Raw genomic sequence first — 16,331 nt, forward strand, 5'->3', positions numbered from 1 at the left:
GAAACAAGGGTTGGTTAAAACTCAACATGGGTGTTTACGTCACATAAATCTTAACGATATTAACTCTAATTGAATATCACTAAATACCTACAGTTCATATTTTTTTAGGAAACATACCTACTTCTGGAGATTTTTTTCAGAGGTGTAATGGCCACCTATTATTTTGACGTATGCTGGTCCTGGTCTGAGGGTGTGTTTACATCTGTGTTATAGCATTTTATCGAACGGGTAAGTGGAATATGTCATCTAGTTTTTAACTTTGTAACCTTTTCGTTGACGTATTAATAATTACATTGGAGTTATAATGTATAGTGATATGGTACATGATCTTTACGTGTCGTTAATCGGTTAAAAATATATAAATATCGAAGCTCAGTCTCACAAAAGCTTTAAGGAAGTGCTAACAAGTTAGCTTTGACTGTTTCGTTATCTAACTTTATTTTTGTATAAATAACTAACTTTTAATTTATAATAAACTTTTTTGAAAAGAATACATTAAAATGGTCGTTATTTCTTGCAGGTAATGTCAGTGTCTTGCCAAGAATATTGTTCATTTCCACTGTTATTAACCAGGCCAAGGTTCGAAGATCAAACCGTGAAGTTATTAATAAATGTCATGTCATGACAACAATGTTCATTAGTTCTGTTAATAACAGAAAACCGCATCTTACATAGTCTCAGAACAGAGATGGTTTGTAAAAATATAAGACAAAATAACTTTTTCTGCTGCATATTACTGCCAATGTTAAAAAGCACGATCGGATTGGATTCATTTCCAGTTTTCCAGACACAAATTAATTTCTCCTCGTAAGAAGACGATAGTGAGGTAAGGTAGCCTAGGTCTATAAATACTTATTTATATGGCAGAACGATGAACAATTTATTTTAGTTTTGCTTTTAGGGCTTAAAGCGAAGAACGTTATTGATTGCTTTTGGTATACAATTATATTTAAACAATAACAAATATTTTTAGACCAACATCTGAAACATCAGCATCATGTTCCACGGGATAGCAGGCAGTGGAGGAGTCGGGTCAGGTAAGATTAATCAGAAGTGCATCTTTTATGAATTCATCAGGACCCCTGACGTGTCACACATTGCATTGTCATCTCCAGGATTTTATTTAATTTCATAATTTTTTCCACACAGCTCCAGCTAACAAACCTGAGTTGTATGAGGTAAATGTTTTTTATATATTGTTGTGTAAACTTTAAAGAGAAAACTTGAAAGTCCTCATGCTTTTAAAATTTGTACTTCAATTTATCCGTTTGAATTGACCATTCTAACTTCTAATGTTGCAGGAAGTTAAACTGTACAAAAACGCACGGGAACGAGAAAAGTAAGCTTTGCATTGATTCAGTGTGCTTAATGATGAGCTGAACTGGTCATCGCTGTAACATTTGATTTATCTGGTTTCTTAAGGTACGACAACATGGCCGAGTTGTTTGCTGTTGTAAAGACCTTGCAGGCATTGGAGAAGGCTTACATCAAAGACTGCGTATCACCCAGCGAGTAAGTTCCACTTCAGCTTAACACATAGCCTTTAAATATGAACGTATGCGTCAATGATCTGGAGGAAATTGTATTTTTAGGTACACGGCTTCCTGCTCCAGACTCTTGGTTCAGTATAAAGCTGCTTTCAAACAGGTGCAAGGCTCTGACGTGGGCTCCATCGATGAATTCTGCAGGAAGTACAGAGTGAGTAAACCTCAGAGTTAGTTAACTAATTTATAACTGTTGCTTTGTGGTAATTTTTCCCGCTTTGATGTCTCTGTTATTTTGTCTTTTAGCTTGACTGCCCACTTGCAATGGAGAGGATTAAGGAAGATCGACCAATTACCATTAAAGACGATAAGGGCAACCTGAACCGTTGCATTGCAGATATAGTTTCTGTATGTCCTTTCTCTCAATCACTGTATCAAACAGTAAATTTATATCTACCTATTTTGAAGTGAGAGTGGAGATTACTATTACTATTCCCTCGCAACTCCACCATTGGTCACATGAGCTACTGGCAGAATATTGGAAACTAGAAAGCACTATCAATGGTAAACTTAACACATCCCTAACATTGTCTTATCTCCCACCATCTGTGAACCTTAGCTCTTCATCACTGTTATGGACAAGCTGAGACTGGAGATCAGAGCCATGGATGAGGTGATTCTGACTTTACACACATATTAAGCCTGCAATCTGCAAAAGAGTTAAAAAGTGGAAATTTTCTCATGGTGATTACTTCTCGTGACTATAGATCCAACCAGATCTTAGAGAGCTGATGGAAACCATGAACAGGATGAGCAACATGCCTCCAGACTCTGAGGCAAAGGACAAAGTGAACCTCTGGTGAGTTGCAGGGAGCCTTTATTCCAATACTTTTAAGAGACTCCGAATGCTTTGTTACTTTTATATGTTGCTGGTCAGAGGTTTAGATAGGTAGGTAAAAACTGGAGAGAGTCGAGTGTTCCAGCTGGACAATGATTTTAAACACACATCAAAGGTATTTTTATTTATTGAAATTGTTTGATGTGTAATCAGTCATTTCTGGTAAAAGAATTAATTTAAATAAGCTGCACATAAAAGTATGCAAACCTCCAAATGGATGTAATTGCATAAAATTAGTGGATATTTATGTTCCCTTTACGTATAACAAGGTTAGAGTTTAAATAGCAGAAGCTCAGCATATTGTCATCTGTCACGGGATTTCTCCTGCAGGTTGACCACCCTTAGCAGCATGTCTGCCTCAGATGAGCTGGATGATAACCAGGTTCGCCAGATGCTCTTCGATCTGGAGTCAGCCTACAACGCCTTCAACCGCTTCCTTCACTCTTCCTAAAGCTTCTGTCTAACATAGATCTTAACTTTTGGAACTCTGGTTAAGTTAAAAATAAAACGCTACTTTTCCCTGCTTGTTCCGGCACGTAGTGAACTTATATCTGAACAGTTTTTCAGTCACTCTCTTGCCAGTTTCTGTAAGTCTAGTTTTTGTTATTTTATTAGGTTTGGTGCAGTTTACATTCCACTGCCTTGTAATATCCCCTGTTTCTGGTACATCATGCTGCCTACTGCCTTCTGCCTCTTTTTGGCTCTTTGTGTTTGGCCATGTCAGGGCAGTTTACAAGTTTGGCAAAGCATTAACCAAGAATCGTTTCTGAGAAAAGTTCAGCAGCCGAAGTCGATACATTACTTTAAGAGTATCCTGTATGTGTTTTAAAGCTTTTGGGTTTGTTCTGTTTGTCTTGTTTCATCTCATATTGATTCTTTCTGTGTGTGGGTCCTCTAAAAGCATTTGCAGATGGAAAAGAGCAGTCTCAGGCTGCTGTTCTTATATTTTATCACTTTTCAGCAAAAAAAAAAAAAAGATTAAATCGTATCTGGTGATTATTTAACTTCTCATCTATTTAACTATAACATTGATGCTTAGTGGAAAGGATTTATTTTGATCACATATTTTTCTCATCCTGTAACATGTCTAATCCATTTTTTTTTTTAGAAGGAAGAGTTAGTGAAATTTACAGAGAAAAACTCATGTTGCTGGCTAAATATGTTTCAGCCTTGAAACACCATTGAGGAGGACATATTTATTAAAATGTATCATTGTATATAGTAGTGTTGATTTTTAAATAAAAGCATGTAACACCTTTATAGAAATAAAGTTTAAAAAAATCTCATCTGTTTTTTGGTCTGTCAGTTATTGTTTGAGAGATTAATGGGGATATTTTCATAGTAAATTTTGGAAAACCGCAGTGAAAAGAATAGTTGTCCTAGCCAGTGCTACTAAGATGGAAGAACTAAATGCATCTAAAATGACTACATGTGCATATGCTTTTAAGCATCGTCTGACCTTCGTTGTTCAGGGTGCTATGAATAATGAATATTCTCCAAGCAACTTCAGTTACTAGTTCTTACCAGACATGGTTGAGGTCAGTTAAATATGTTGCCTTCATGGAGCAGACCAGACTTGTGGGGATATTTAGCAGAGAGCTTTGGCATGGCCTTCCAAATGATGTGTATTTTTTGGGGGGGAATTATTTTCTGATAAGAATATACAGTTGTGGGCGTGCTGTGGTGGTGTAGCGGATGGCGCGACCCAAATTTGGAGGCTTTGAGTCCTTGACGCGGCCGTCCCGGGTTCGATTCCCGGGCCTGGCGACATTTGCCGCATGTCTTCCCCCCTCTCCTTCCCCCTTTCCTGTCAGCCTACTGTCATATAAGGGACACAAGAGTCCACAAAAAGATCCCCTGGAGGGGAGAAAAAAAAAGAATATACAGTTGTGTCAAACTGACCCAAACTGTCTCTCTCAGATGGAAGGGAAACATTAGATATTATGTAAGTTTTTCAAAGACAACAACAAAAACAGCTGGGAAGCTGCTGAATCACAGTGAAGCTGGTCTTGCAGAACTGTGGACTGAGAGGGTTTCAACAAAGAAGAAAAATGCTGCTCCAGAATCGGCCTTTTAGTGTCAACTGAAATCTGTAAATTTCAGGAAAAGTCAGATATTTGCTCAAGAAAGAGGGTTTTTTTTTTAAGTAGATGAGGAAAAATGTGCCACAATAATAAGTATGTATGAAGCTTTGAAAACTTGGAAAACTGCCAACTATGCTAGTTCAGTAATACTTCAGACTTAAAGATCAGGCAAAGGATACATTTTCATCCATCTTTGATCTTTATTCCCACACAAACTTCCCACTGTTGAACATCTTGATAGTTTTACTTTGGTTGAAGGTCATGCACGCATAGAAAGTTCTGACATTAACTATATTTTTGTTGTATAACTAAGCCACACACTTAATATTTGTGATTTAATAAATCTTAAAAACTACCAAATTTATCAAAGTCATACCTATGGTGAGTATAAAAAGTAGACTTTACTTCTGCACTTTTAGCACTGCAAAACCAAAACAAAACAAACAAAAAAATCTACGCCGCGGCTCCTTTAAGAACCAGTCGCGTTTATGTTACCATAACAACAAGTAGCCACAAACCCACGTAAAGGAGCAAGAGCCGTGAGGTGCGTCAAACGTTAGGTGGGAGCGGGGGTTAGCACAGAAATTTTGCAGATTATACCAAAGAGAGACTTTTTCAGTCACTGAAAGAAAATGGAAGCTAACATTTTTCATGACAAGCAGCAACTGAAGTTGTGAAAAGCGGCGTCTGAGCGGGGTGGTCGCTAGAGAGTTGCCAGGTAATCCCACCGTAGTTCTCCACTGTTGCATTAATAACATATAAACTACGAAACGGGTGAATGTTGCACATTTGACTGGACGGGCTGCCCTCTAAACCTTTCCGGTTCATTACCTGCAGGAATAATCCAGGAGAGTAATGATGGTTTCTATGTGAAGCACTGGCTCAGATGGACAAACAAAAAATGAGCAAAAAGTATGAGTCAGTAAAAGTGTCAGAAGTGGAGGAGCACATTTTTCTCAAATATGAAATCAGGAAGAGAATCGGAAAAGGGGTAAGAATGTTTTATAATTATCTTAACTATGATTTGTTTTATTTATTGGAGATCATTGCATGGCCCAATGATCTCCAACAACAAAGGGAGTACATACATTCCCTTTGTTATTTAAGAGGAAAGTTTTCCTATAACATTAAGGGAAACTTTCCTTTTAAATAAATTGCTTTCAGCTTTCCTGTGCAATCACGTTGAAAAAATTCCTCAGATTCTCTAGACTTAAGGTCCTCAGTTAACACCAGTGTTGCAAGCAAGTGGTTTATTTTCTTTCAGGTCAGCTGATGTTGATCAGCAAGTCCAGCCCTTTTGTTTTCCTTACTTGTGGCAGACACGGAACTCTAACTGACTGGTTTCTTGCCATTCTCATTTCACAGAGGTTTGCAAATTGATGCTCTCCTTTTAGACAGCCTTCTGGTAAATGCTGTGTGAACCTGCCAGCTCCGTAAACTAGAAGAGACTATGACTCATGCTCCCCAGTTGTTCAACTTGTTTCCATATGACTTGTGGCGCTGTGGCTGTGAGGAATCAGACCAAAGGGCAGCTAGATTTAAAGAAGTATACATGATTTTACTAATGCAAAAAAAAATTACTGTTGTACATCACTATTTGAGCCTAAGCTCGTCCTACGCAAAGAGCTTCCAGTGTTGTGTGAATCTGATCCACTGGCCTCAGTACAATAACACTGTATTCTGATGCCCTGCCTGTGTTATGATTGACCTCCTGTTTCTCTGGGGTCAGAACTTTTCCCTCGCTTTCAATAACACTAGTATCAAGAGTGTATTTTACAAATGAGAGGCCATATATATATATATATATATATATATATATATATATATATATATATATATATATATATATATATATATATATATATATATATATATATTTTTTATTTTATTTTATTATTTTTTTTAAATACATCAAATAGGAATTGAATGCAAAGGCAGGAAATTCCTATAGAAGGGTGTTTGGATCCCGTCATATTTACCTCCATATTTCGATGTATTTTTTTGAATGTGGTGCATAATTGTGAAGAGTAAGGAAATAATTGCTTTCAGCATGTTTTATTCATGAATTTATTTAAAGCCTTTCCTTGTGCTAGTATTTTGTAGAACTACCTTTTGCAGCACTTGCAGCTGCATGTCTTTTGGGAAATGTCTAAAGCAGCTTTGCAAAAAGAGAGAAACTTTTTTGACCTTTATTCTTTGCAAAATAGCTTCAGCTCAGCCAGATTTGATGGGAAAGATCTGTGATCAATCATTTTTGTGACAGGTTCTTTGCTTACTTTATGTCTAAACTTTGACCGGGCTAATCGAACACATGCATGCATTTTGAGCTAATCCATATTTAAAGTTGTTATGCTGCTAAAAGGTGAGCCTCCTACCCCAGTGTTGGGTCTTCTGCAGCCTCTTGCACATTTTACACTGTATTTTTGCTCCACTTATCTTTTCATCAACTCTGACAAGTATTTCCATATGATTATGCTGCCACTACCATGTTTCATTGTAAGGATGATGTGTTCAGAGTCATGTGCAGTGGTATTTTTAAGAAAAACATAACACATATTTACAAGTCTTACTTTTGCGGAGTCTATGAATAATAGTCTTGTCAGTAGATTCTCCCACCTGGGTCTTTTTGATACTGGTTGCACACTAATGCACACAATCTCTGAGGCCGACAAATGTGACGAGAATATTGTAGGCATTTTTAAGGGAGCCAAAATTAAAGGGATTTTAAATCTAAATCTAAAGTATATACCTAAAAGTTTAGATTTTCTAAATAAATAAAAATCTGAAAATATTGTTTGTACTTTCTTCCATTTCACAATTATAAACTACTTTACATTGGTAGGACTTGTAGCAATACACATAATTAATATATCAAGCACAGATCTAAGTACTGAAATACTAAGGTGTGTTTTTATACAAAACCTCTCCTGTATGTGCTTTGAAAAAAACAGATTCTAATTTTAAAAAAAAACTCCTTAAACAATTAGACATTTCCAATATGACATAAAGATCCAAGCAACTAAAAAGACATTGAAGACCATTATAAAGAGGAACAGAGAGAAAAAAGTGGAAAACTAACCAAATCAAGAACCATCAGAACCTAACAAAAACTAAAAGATATTTTTGTTTCTCTTTCAGTCGTATTGTATTATGTAACAAAGAATGGCGGACCTTTGACATGTCTGGTGTCCAGGGGCCTGTTGCATAATCCATCCTTTGATTTATGTCCTGGAAAGTTTATCTTTTCCAGTGGGAGATTACCACTAGAGCATAAGATGTACCTTAAAGATTTGTAATATATCCAACTGAATTTAGATATTTTTAATTCAAAATAAAAACAAATCTGGTGTTGTTTTCCCATTTGGTGCACATTTTGTTGTTGAATTCTTTACATTTATAGCAAATGTCCTTTGCTACCAGTACAAAAAGGCATTTTAAACTCACAAGTTTAAAAAGCCTTAAGAACCAGTTTGACGAAGTGTTCTTCCTGTTTTAGGCCTATGGCATTGTATGGAAAGCAGTCGACCGACAGACGGGGGAAACTGTGGCAGTGAAAAAAATCTTTGACGCTTTCAGAAACAGGACAGATGCGCAGGTTGGTAAAACTGTTTTTCATTGCAAATGTAAGTGATCATAAGATGATCATAAAGCATTCTTGCTACTCTTGCATATTTTAATTCCAATACACCAGTAAACATAGAAATAATATAGTGACACTATCGTTATGATATTATTCTGTGATGTGAATAAGACTTCCAGGACTGTTCTATATCTCAGACTAGAGCTTCTGATCTGCAATACAACCTCTCTGTATAAACGTCCTTCACCTTCAGGGAAGACAGCTCATTATTAATTAGAGCAGGAGGATTGGGTTTGCCTAGTTCATTGCATCGTCTTGCCTGTAAAGGTCATGTCATGAATGCATTTTTCTTTCCTTTTCTGTTTTTTACAGCGGACATTCAGAGAAATCATGTTCCTTCAGGTAACAATCATATTGACGTTTGAAGTAGATATAGCTTAAAATACATCCAGACGTGTGTCTTATACGTCGCTACTTCTTTCTCAGATTAGTCTCCTGTTTCATCATTTAACGTATACTGCATTAGAAATGTGGGTCAAAATGTTTGGCTTAGCAGGAAACAGTTCATTTATAATTCATTTGTCTGAAACGTGATAGCGTGAATTGTAATGTGATATTAAAATTCTTGTCATCATGTTCAGGTAATTTTTATAGGAAAAATAAAAGTTTTTTAATTTTTTTTTGTCGTTGGTTAAAATCTGCTTCATGGGGCCAAATTCATCTCTCCCTGTGCTGCTTCACTTCTCCAATGCTGTGTTTTATAGTGGAAGTTTTATAACGGTTTGGACACGTTATGCGTTGTTTGTAGTACACTTTGCTGTTGCGTTACCTGCAGCTTATTACAAGTTAGAGAAAATCTGTGCCGTGCTTCCTGTGGTTCTGCTATTAAAAACGATAATCCTTGTGCAGGAGTTCGAAGATCATCCTAACATCATCAAACTCTTAAACGTCATCCAAGCCCAAAATGACAAAGACATTTACCTCATCTTTGAGTACATGGGTATGTATTAGTATGTATAAATTGTCTTATTAAATACGAACTATTAAAACTTAACAATATGACAGGAAGATGTTTGAGGGTGGCCTCCTCGTTCCAATATTTCTATTCATCCACCCATATTAAACATCTGCATTTGTACATTAAAAACCAGAATGAGAATTTCAGTTCAGACACAGACAGTATTATGTATTTAAAGTCGTGCTGTCACTTCCCCTCTTTGTTTTTCTCCCAGATACCGACTTACACGCTGTGATTAAGAAAGGCTCTCTTCTTAAAGATGTTCACAAGCGTTATGTTATGTACCAGCTCTTCAGGGCCAACAAGTACCTCCATTCAGGAAATGTTATTCACAGAGATGAAAAAGTGAGGCGCTTTTAAAACATATTCATATTCCTTTTTATCTAAAACGACGGCACCGCGAAACGGCTTGAAATCACTCTAAATTTGTTATTTTCGCAGCCTTCCAACGTACTTCTGGACACAGACTGCGTCGTCAAGCTCTGTGACTTCGGCTTAGCCAGATCTCTCAACCAGATCCAGGAGGACAGTGGGAACCCAGCGCTGACGGAGTATGTGGCAACACGTTGGTATCGGGCTCCTGAGATCCTGTTGGGATCAACAAGGTATCAGCTGCGATGAGCATCTGTTGTCACCATCTGAACTGCAACCAGGCTGGCTTTTTTCCCCCTTCAATTTTAATTTATTTGAAGAGAAACATAGCTTCTAGGCCTATCTTTAACCAAAGAAAAATCTTAAGAATTGGGGAGTCAAACAATCAGGACAGTATTCACACTTAGAATGGAAATATGCATATAGGACATTGGAAACATTTATATATTTTTGTGAGTTTTTTAGCACAAAATTGTGACTTGGAAGAAAAGGGATACATTTAGTCCTCTCACTCTGATCTCTGATATCCCTAAATAAAACCCTTGGCTTACCTTTAAATGGCACAAAGAGCTTTATTTTTAACTTAACTATGTTTTTGTAAGATATTTTAACCACTGCTGGTCTTGACTCTCGGAAAGGAGGAGCATTGCAGATTAGTGACACGTTTCTCTTTAACCTCTTATGCTATAATCTTGTCCAAAGGTACACCAAAGGTGTGGATATGTGGAGCCTTGGCTGCATCCTTGGAGAAATGCTGCTTGGAAAAGCTCTATTTCCTGGAACTTCGACCATCAACCAAGTAGAGAAGATCATAAGTGCCATACCTCACCCCAGCCCAGAAGGTAGCAGATAATGTCAAAATGTCACATACTCACCAACTTATTTTTGGTTTGGACTGAATAAAAACGTCTGTTATTCCAGATATTCTCGCCATCAAGTCTGAATACGGATCTTCTGTCCTTCAGAGAATGTTATTGAAGTAAGACTATTTTTTTTATTTTGTTTGTTTGAAATGCTTTTGTGGAGACATAAATCAACAGTCTTTGTCTTTTTCTACATTGTGTACATTAAAATATGTTATCCTAACCTTCAGTGATTGCAAATTGTATTTATTCTGTGTGAATTTAAGAGAACTTTACATATACATATGGCAAGTTTGTTGTTATTGTGGTATTCAGTGTTTTGCAAAAGTATCCACAGCCCTTGACATTCTATGCTACATCCACAAGATACAATACATTTTATTAGAAGTTTGTCTGATTGACCAACAAAATGCAGTGCACGATTTTGAAGTGGAAGGGAAAAAATTACGCAAGCTTTTATTTATTTATTTTTTTAGAAAACCTGGAAAAGTTTGATATGCATCTGTAATTCATCCTGCTGTGTAAATACATGATCAGTTATTTTCTCTGCAAGTACAGCTGCAGAGACATTTGTAATAAGCGCAATCAGATTGATTGTGCTACAACAAGGAGAACCTTCCCCCTAGTTTCCAGTCTTTGTGAGCCTCTAACAGTTTTTCTTTTAATATTACCCTAATTCAACCACGCAGAAGAAAAGGTGTACCAATAAAATGATGTTTCAGAAACGGTTGGTGCAGTCAGTGTGACATTCAGTGTTACTGTTCCACCACAAATAATTTCTGCATGCACACCAAAAATTTTCAATTTGGTCTAATCCAACCACATTGCCTTTTTTCATGTCTTCTATGCCTCCTGGTGGCAAACTGCATACAGGAATTGTTTTGGCTTTCTTCTTGTTACTCCACAATGGTGAGATGTGTTAAGTGCACAACACGCAGTTGTTCTATTAAGATATCTGAACTGCGACTCTCTATGTACCAATGAAGGCAATTGGTTGCACTGGATTTTATTTTTAAATATCCAAAGAAAGTGAGCTGTCACAGTATTGTGTTATTTTTTATTTCTAAAAAATAAAAAACGTATATTTTTCTTTCCATGTCACAATTATACTCTATTTTTTGCTGCTCTGTCTTGTAAAGTCTCAATTAAATGAATAAAAGTTGAAGGTTATCATTAAAGAAGGTACTGTACAAGATGAAAATAGTTCCTTTAAAGTCTTAGTGGGTAGGAGCAGAGATGCACCGATACAGCAGTGTTTAAGCTAAACGCATCACCTTGTAAAAACCATCCAAACATCTATTGACCTCCTGTTCTTTTTATGATGAAATGTTCTTATTTGAATACCTCAGAGTTGTTGTCATTGTCCTTTGCTGTGTAATTTTATCTATTTCGTATATATGACTCGTGACATACTTGTCTTTCACCAGACCACAGGTGCTTTTGGAGGATCTTCTCCAGCCTTCTGTGCCTCCTGATGCCCTCGACCTGCTGAAGGGTTTGTTAGTTTTTAATCCGGACAAGAGGCTGACTGCAGAGCAGGCTCTTCATCATCCATATGTATCCAGGTATTAAAACTTGCAATGCAACTACAATAGCAGTGCCAAGGTTTTCTACATGGAGAAATTATTGCTGAGAAATCTCTGTCTTCTTTTGGTTGCTTAATTTGGTGATTTGTGGTTTCTAATTACTCTTAGCTCTTTGCTCTTCTGCCGTACTTCTATAATGTTTACATTATAGATGTCTTTTTGCTTTTAAGTGCAATAAAAGATGCATTTATGTTAAAGTTTTTTTACCCTGTCACAGACTTAAAGTGCTGTAATATGTTTGGTCAGTCAGATGAAATCTCACTGCAGTAGATTTGCACGTCTGACACACACATGCCCACAATACTACATATCAAAGGAGTCAGCACAATGATGATGACAAGTGGTTAAGAGATCTGTGTAAAAAATGTGGATTAATCAGAAATTCTATTTCTGTTGCAATAGTCATTAATAGCATCTCACCTGTATATAATACTAATGATGGAAATAATATTTAAAACGCCGTTTTTTTCCCCTTGTTAGATTCCATAATTCAGCCAAAGAGCCAGCTCTCAACTACGATGTGGTCCTGGCAGTGGACGATGACGTGCAATTATCTGTGATTCAGTACCGCAACAAATTATACGAGGTGATTAAAACATTACTGAAATCAAAACCCTGTATGTCATATAATATGTTTAAAGTTTATTTGGTCAAAGGTATTAAATTTGTTCAATCTTCCCAATGGTTTTAGATGATACTGGAAAGGAGAACACAGGAAGGGATGTTGAGGCTACCAAACAACAGAGCCTGTGGAGATAGCCAGGAGAAACCCAGTTCAAGGAAGAGTGATAAAGAAGAGCAAAGCCCTGCAGCTGCAGCATCCAACAACAATGAGAGGAAAACATACAATGAGGAGACAGGCGAGACAAACCATGAGCCTTCACATACGGAGGTCGCTAAAACTGAGGCTGCCAATGCATCTAACCCATCTACAACAGAGAAGACGAGTCCACAACCTGGTCACCGCTTAGGAAAACCTTCATATAACCCCATAACTCATGTTTCAAGTATGACAACCCATGGTTTACTGTATTCAAAAGTATATTTCTTTGCTTCAGTAATTCTCTTTTAGCATTTATATGTCTCTAATATCACCACATTGTCTCAGAGGGTAAACTGAAATTGTGTCTTTTCTACACTAAGACGGTTTTTATCGACCCCCTCACTTTTCTGGAACCGGCAGGAGCTCAGCAGGACAAACCAGAACAAGAACTGCAATTACATCATCGGCAGAGGGCAACGACTCTAATGTAGTAATGTTCTTCGGTGACGCCACCATTTAGTTTAGCTCCACTTTTTTGTGTTGCTGTCTTGATTTGTCTACGTCAGAGTATTTTCTTCAATAATATTTCAATGTGAGCCTCACTCTTTTTGCTACTTTTTAATGCTTTTCACTTCACCTTCTTTTTACTAGTCCATGGATCAGCTTCTCCAGCGGGGTCGTTCAGCCACTGTGGTTCACAACCACTCCTTCTCCTGGAGCCTCAGTCAAATTCAAAACAACCCTTTAGTTCGCAAAGATGACACATCTTTAACGGCTGGGTTGCATATCTCCTCAGCTCCACTGGTAAGTCTGTCATCTCTCATCATTATCGCTTCTATATCTGCTTGATTCAAGATGTTATATATGCAAATATAATTATACTGCCTAGCAAAAATAGGGACATCTTTTAGACTGTTTCAAATCAAAATCAAAAACTTCAAATGATTTTATTGTGATTTTGTGTGAAAAACCAAAACAAAGTAACATATAACTGCGAAATGGGATTAACAGGATACATGGTTTTAACTATTAACCCAGAAAAGCATGCATTTGTATTTACCTCCTCCTCCATACCTTTACTCCTAGAAAAAATACAATGCAACAATTACTATTAGCTTAATTCTGTTCACAGATATTTATTGTGCCAATTCGCAACAAATGTTGACTAAAGGCACAATACTAACAGATCCAGTTTATATAAAGAAATGTGAACAGAAAGACAGATTCAAAGTTAGTTAAGCGTTGATTAGAAAAGCAGTGAGGACAACATGGTAAATCTGGTGGAGCTCCAAAGATGTCAAGCTCAGGGTAGGAAAATCTGTTGACAGGACAATTCGTAGTTGACTATGGAACAAATCTGGTCTTTATGGAGGAGCAGAGAGAAGAAACCCATAAGAAGATCTGCTTACACTTTGTCACAAGGCATGTAGAGCATGCAGCAGACATATGAAAGAAGTCACTCAGGTTAGATGGCACCAAACTTAAATATTTTAGTGCCAGTGTCATCCTGTGTGCTTTTCTTCATTAGAGGCAGGGAAGCTGATAAGGGTTAACAGAAAAAAGGTTATGGCTTAACACAGGACAATCCTGGAAGAAAACCTAATTACAAGCTGCAAAAAAACTTGAGATCGGGAATAGGTTCACCTTCCACTACTACCTGTAATTGCAGCAACATGCTAAATTTTGACTTGGGGGGCCTGAATGCAAAAATATTTTTTACATTTTGGGAAAAAATGAAACTATGTGTCAACCTCTTTCTACTTCAAAATTCTCCTGTAATTGGCATTGATCTGCAAATTGCTGCTAAAATGTGTTGATTTCTTATTTTAAGTAATATTTTTCTCTAAAACCTAGTAATAACAAAATTATGTCCACTCTTGTGTATGCAGAACCACCGCTCCAGTTCTCAGGCTCGTGAAGCTCGTCCACCACCGCGGTTCAGCAAGAAAGTGTTTCAGAACAACTGCAATGTGGCTGGCGCTGGTGACCCACGGGCCAAATTAGGCAGCTATACCCAGGCCTACGGCACCATCAACAAGACAGAACTGGATAATCTGATTCGAAGCCGCCACCATAAACAATAGCTTTCATAATATCAGAGGATACACAGAAGGAGGACGTTGCAAGTGTTTGAATGTACAACAAAGTTTGCTTTGATCGTCTTGCTAAGACTGGATGGCAGCTAGCTGGAAAACAGGAGCTGTGTAGAAAGACCATGATTTACTGCATCAGTTATGGTCATGTCTTATGAAAAGTCAATGATGATGGGCTCTTCCGCAACTATTATATTAGGTGGGTTTAGTATGTAATTCTACTGAAGGATTTATGCAACCTTTTTTTTGCCAGACTAAAATACTAACCATTAAAAGTAAACAAGTGGTTTGAAGTCCCAAATTCCTAGAGTCATTTTCTCTAGACGAGAAGCAGATAATTTGTTTGTTGGGTTAAAATTGTGGAGGTGAGCTTCATATACACCATTTCCATTGTCCATTCCATCATCTCGGGTAATGTCTCACTCTGAAAGGTTCTTCACACACAAATAGGGACTTATCAGGAACTAGAAGTACTATTTATTTTACTTCGCTGTTGCTGAAAGTTTTATGAAGCAAAGAGCTCTCGCATCAAACTAAATCAAACCCAACACCCTCATTTAACATCATTTTAAAACATCGGCTAGTTGGGTTGACGATGGGCACATGATTGCAGTAAAATATGCAAATAGATGTTTTAATAAATGATTGCAATGAGTGATTTATTTTTATGTGAACATACCAGCAATAAACCTTCTATACGCAAATTTAAAACCGTTAAAAATGTGTTCATTTTTGTTCCTAATCAAAACATCATCCCTCTGTTTTTTTACTAATGTGAAATGGAGTCGTGGAGTCAACGGGTCCAGACATTCATCTCTTCCAGTGAGACTCTCCAGCTTGTTCTGGGGATCCCCAGGCATTTCCAGGCCAATGGCCCTCCAGCGTCTGCCCAGAAAACCACGAGGCCCCTGGAGATAATATTTTTTACAAATTAGTAAACCCTTGGCAGTTAAGACGGCAATGATTTGTGAAAAGAACCAAGGCAGAGCAGAAAGGGTAGATGGCATTATTAAAGTACTCATTTTGACCCAAGTTGTTGTTACTTTATTTAAACCAACAAGTTAGCTCCACCATGCATGCACCTGCAATAGTGACTATCATTATCATCATTACAAGGTAACAATACAGAGAAAAAAGTTAAGACAAAAAAGCTTAGATAGATAGAGAGAAGTGTTTAGGAGAGCTGAAGTACATGCACCACCATACTAATGGGAAAAATTATGTCCACTTACTCCCAAAAGTATTCATATTTAGGCAGATTTAAAGGTTAAAATGTTACTTTAACCAAGAAGCTACCGTAGTTCCTGATTGGAAATTACACAGGAATCTACTAGGCTATCAAATGAAAAGCATTACAGCACTGAAATACCGTTTATAATTCCAAACAAACTTTTCTTTGTAAGTATTGTCTTGGATTTTTGACCTTTTACCTCTTAAGACTGAAGTTCGAAGTCACTCCTCTGCCATAGTGCTAACAATTACCAGCTCAGTGCTTGTGCCTTTTCTGATGTTATCATCCTAAATATACACAACAGTGGAAGACACTTTTTCCTGAGGCTTCGTTTAAAACTTTTATTCCAAAAGCCAGCA

The 16,331-nt window shown here is 37.2% G+C and overlaps 2 protein-coding genes across 3 annotated transcripts; both read left to right on the forward strand.

Annotated features, from left to right (window-relative positions):
* The first annotated feature begins 120 nt into the window (after positions 1-120).
* vps28 (VPS28 subunit of ESCRT-I) lies at positions 121-3,668 on the forward strand. Of its 2 annotated transcripts, none has more exons than XM_044137948.1 (10): positions 121-228; positions 974-1,037; positions 1,150-1,178; positions 1,302-1,339; positions 1,423-1,512; positions 1,593-1,698; positions 1,791-1,892; positions 2,104-2,157; positions 2,252-2,343; positions 2,713-3,668. In XM_044137948.1, the coding sequence occupies exons 2-10, from the start codon at positions 998-1,000 to the stop codon at positions 2,831-2,833; spliced, it is 672 nt and encodes a 223-aa protein (XP_043993883.1). In that variant the 5' UTR covers positions 121-228; positions 974-997; the 3' UTR covers positions 2,834-3,668. The 2 variants fall into 2 exon arrangements, with proteins under 2 accessions (XP_043993883.1, XP_043993885.1); XM_044137950.1 differs by lacking the exon at positions 121-228 and adding an exon at positions 233-826.
* Positions 3,669-4,949: 1,281 nt separating this feature from the next.
* mapk15 (mitogen-activated protein kinase 15) lies at positions 4,950-15,768 on the forward strand. The gene is made up of 15 exons (XM_044138481.1): positions 4,950-5,184; positions 5,304-5,457; positions 7,963-8,061; positions 8,419-8,448; positions 8,956-9,046; positions 9,279-9,409; positions 9,506-9,669; positions 10,139-10,278; positions 10,358-10,415; positions 11,727-11,864; positions 12,366-12,471; positions 12,577-12,892; positions 13,029-13,135; positions 13,300-13,452; positions 14,538-15,768. The coding sequence occupies exons 2-15, from the start codon at positions 5,353-5,355 to the stop codon at positions 14,730-14,732; spliced, it is 1,833 nt and encodes a 610-aa protein (XP_043994416.1). The 5' UTR covers positions 4,950-5,184; positions 5,304-5,352; the 3' UTR covers positions 14,733-15,768.
* Positions 15,769-16,331: the final 563 nt, after the last annotated feature.

This window comes from Gambusia affinis, linkage group LG14, assembly GCF_019740435.1.
Source record: "Gambusia affinis linkage group LG14, SWU_Gaff_1.0, whole genome shotgun sequence".
NCBI classification, from domain to species: domain Eukaryota; kingdom Metazoa; phylum Chordata; class Actinopteri; order Cyprinodontiformes; family Poeciliidae; genus Gambusia; species Gambusia affinis.

What these genes read in the sequence shown, in the direction of transcription:
- vps28 (XM_044137948.1), top strand. Translation starts at nt 998, where the DNA reads ATGTTCCACGGGATAGCAGGCAGTGGAGGAGTCGGGTCAG. An exon ending in AATTCTGCAGGAAGTACAGA is followed by an intron (nt 1,699 to 1,790) that starts GTGAGTAAACCT and finishes TTTGTCTTTTAG; the next exon opens with CTTGACTGCCCACTTGCAAT. An exon ending in AAGGACAAAGTGAACCTCTG is followed by an intron (nt 2,344 to 2,712) that starts GTGAGTTGCAGG and finishes TTTCTCCTGCAG; the next exon opens with GTTGACCACCCTTAGCAGCA.
- mapk15 (XM_044138481.1), top strand. Translation starts at nt 5,353, where the DNA reads ATGGACAAACAAAAAATGAGCAAAAAGTATGAGTCAGTAAAAGTGTCA. An exon ending in GAGAAATCATGTTCCTTCAG is followed by an intron (nt 8,449 to 8,955) that starts GTAACAATCATA and finishes ATCCTTGTGCAG; the next exon opens with GAGTTCGAAGATCATCCTAA. An exon ending in ACCTCACCCCAGCCCAGAAG is followed by an intron (nt 10,279 to 10,357) that starts GTAGCAGATAAT and finishes CTGTTATTCCAG; the next exon opens with ATATTCTCGCCATCAAGTCT.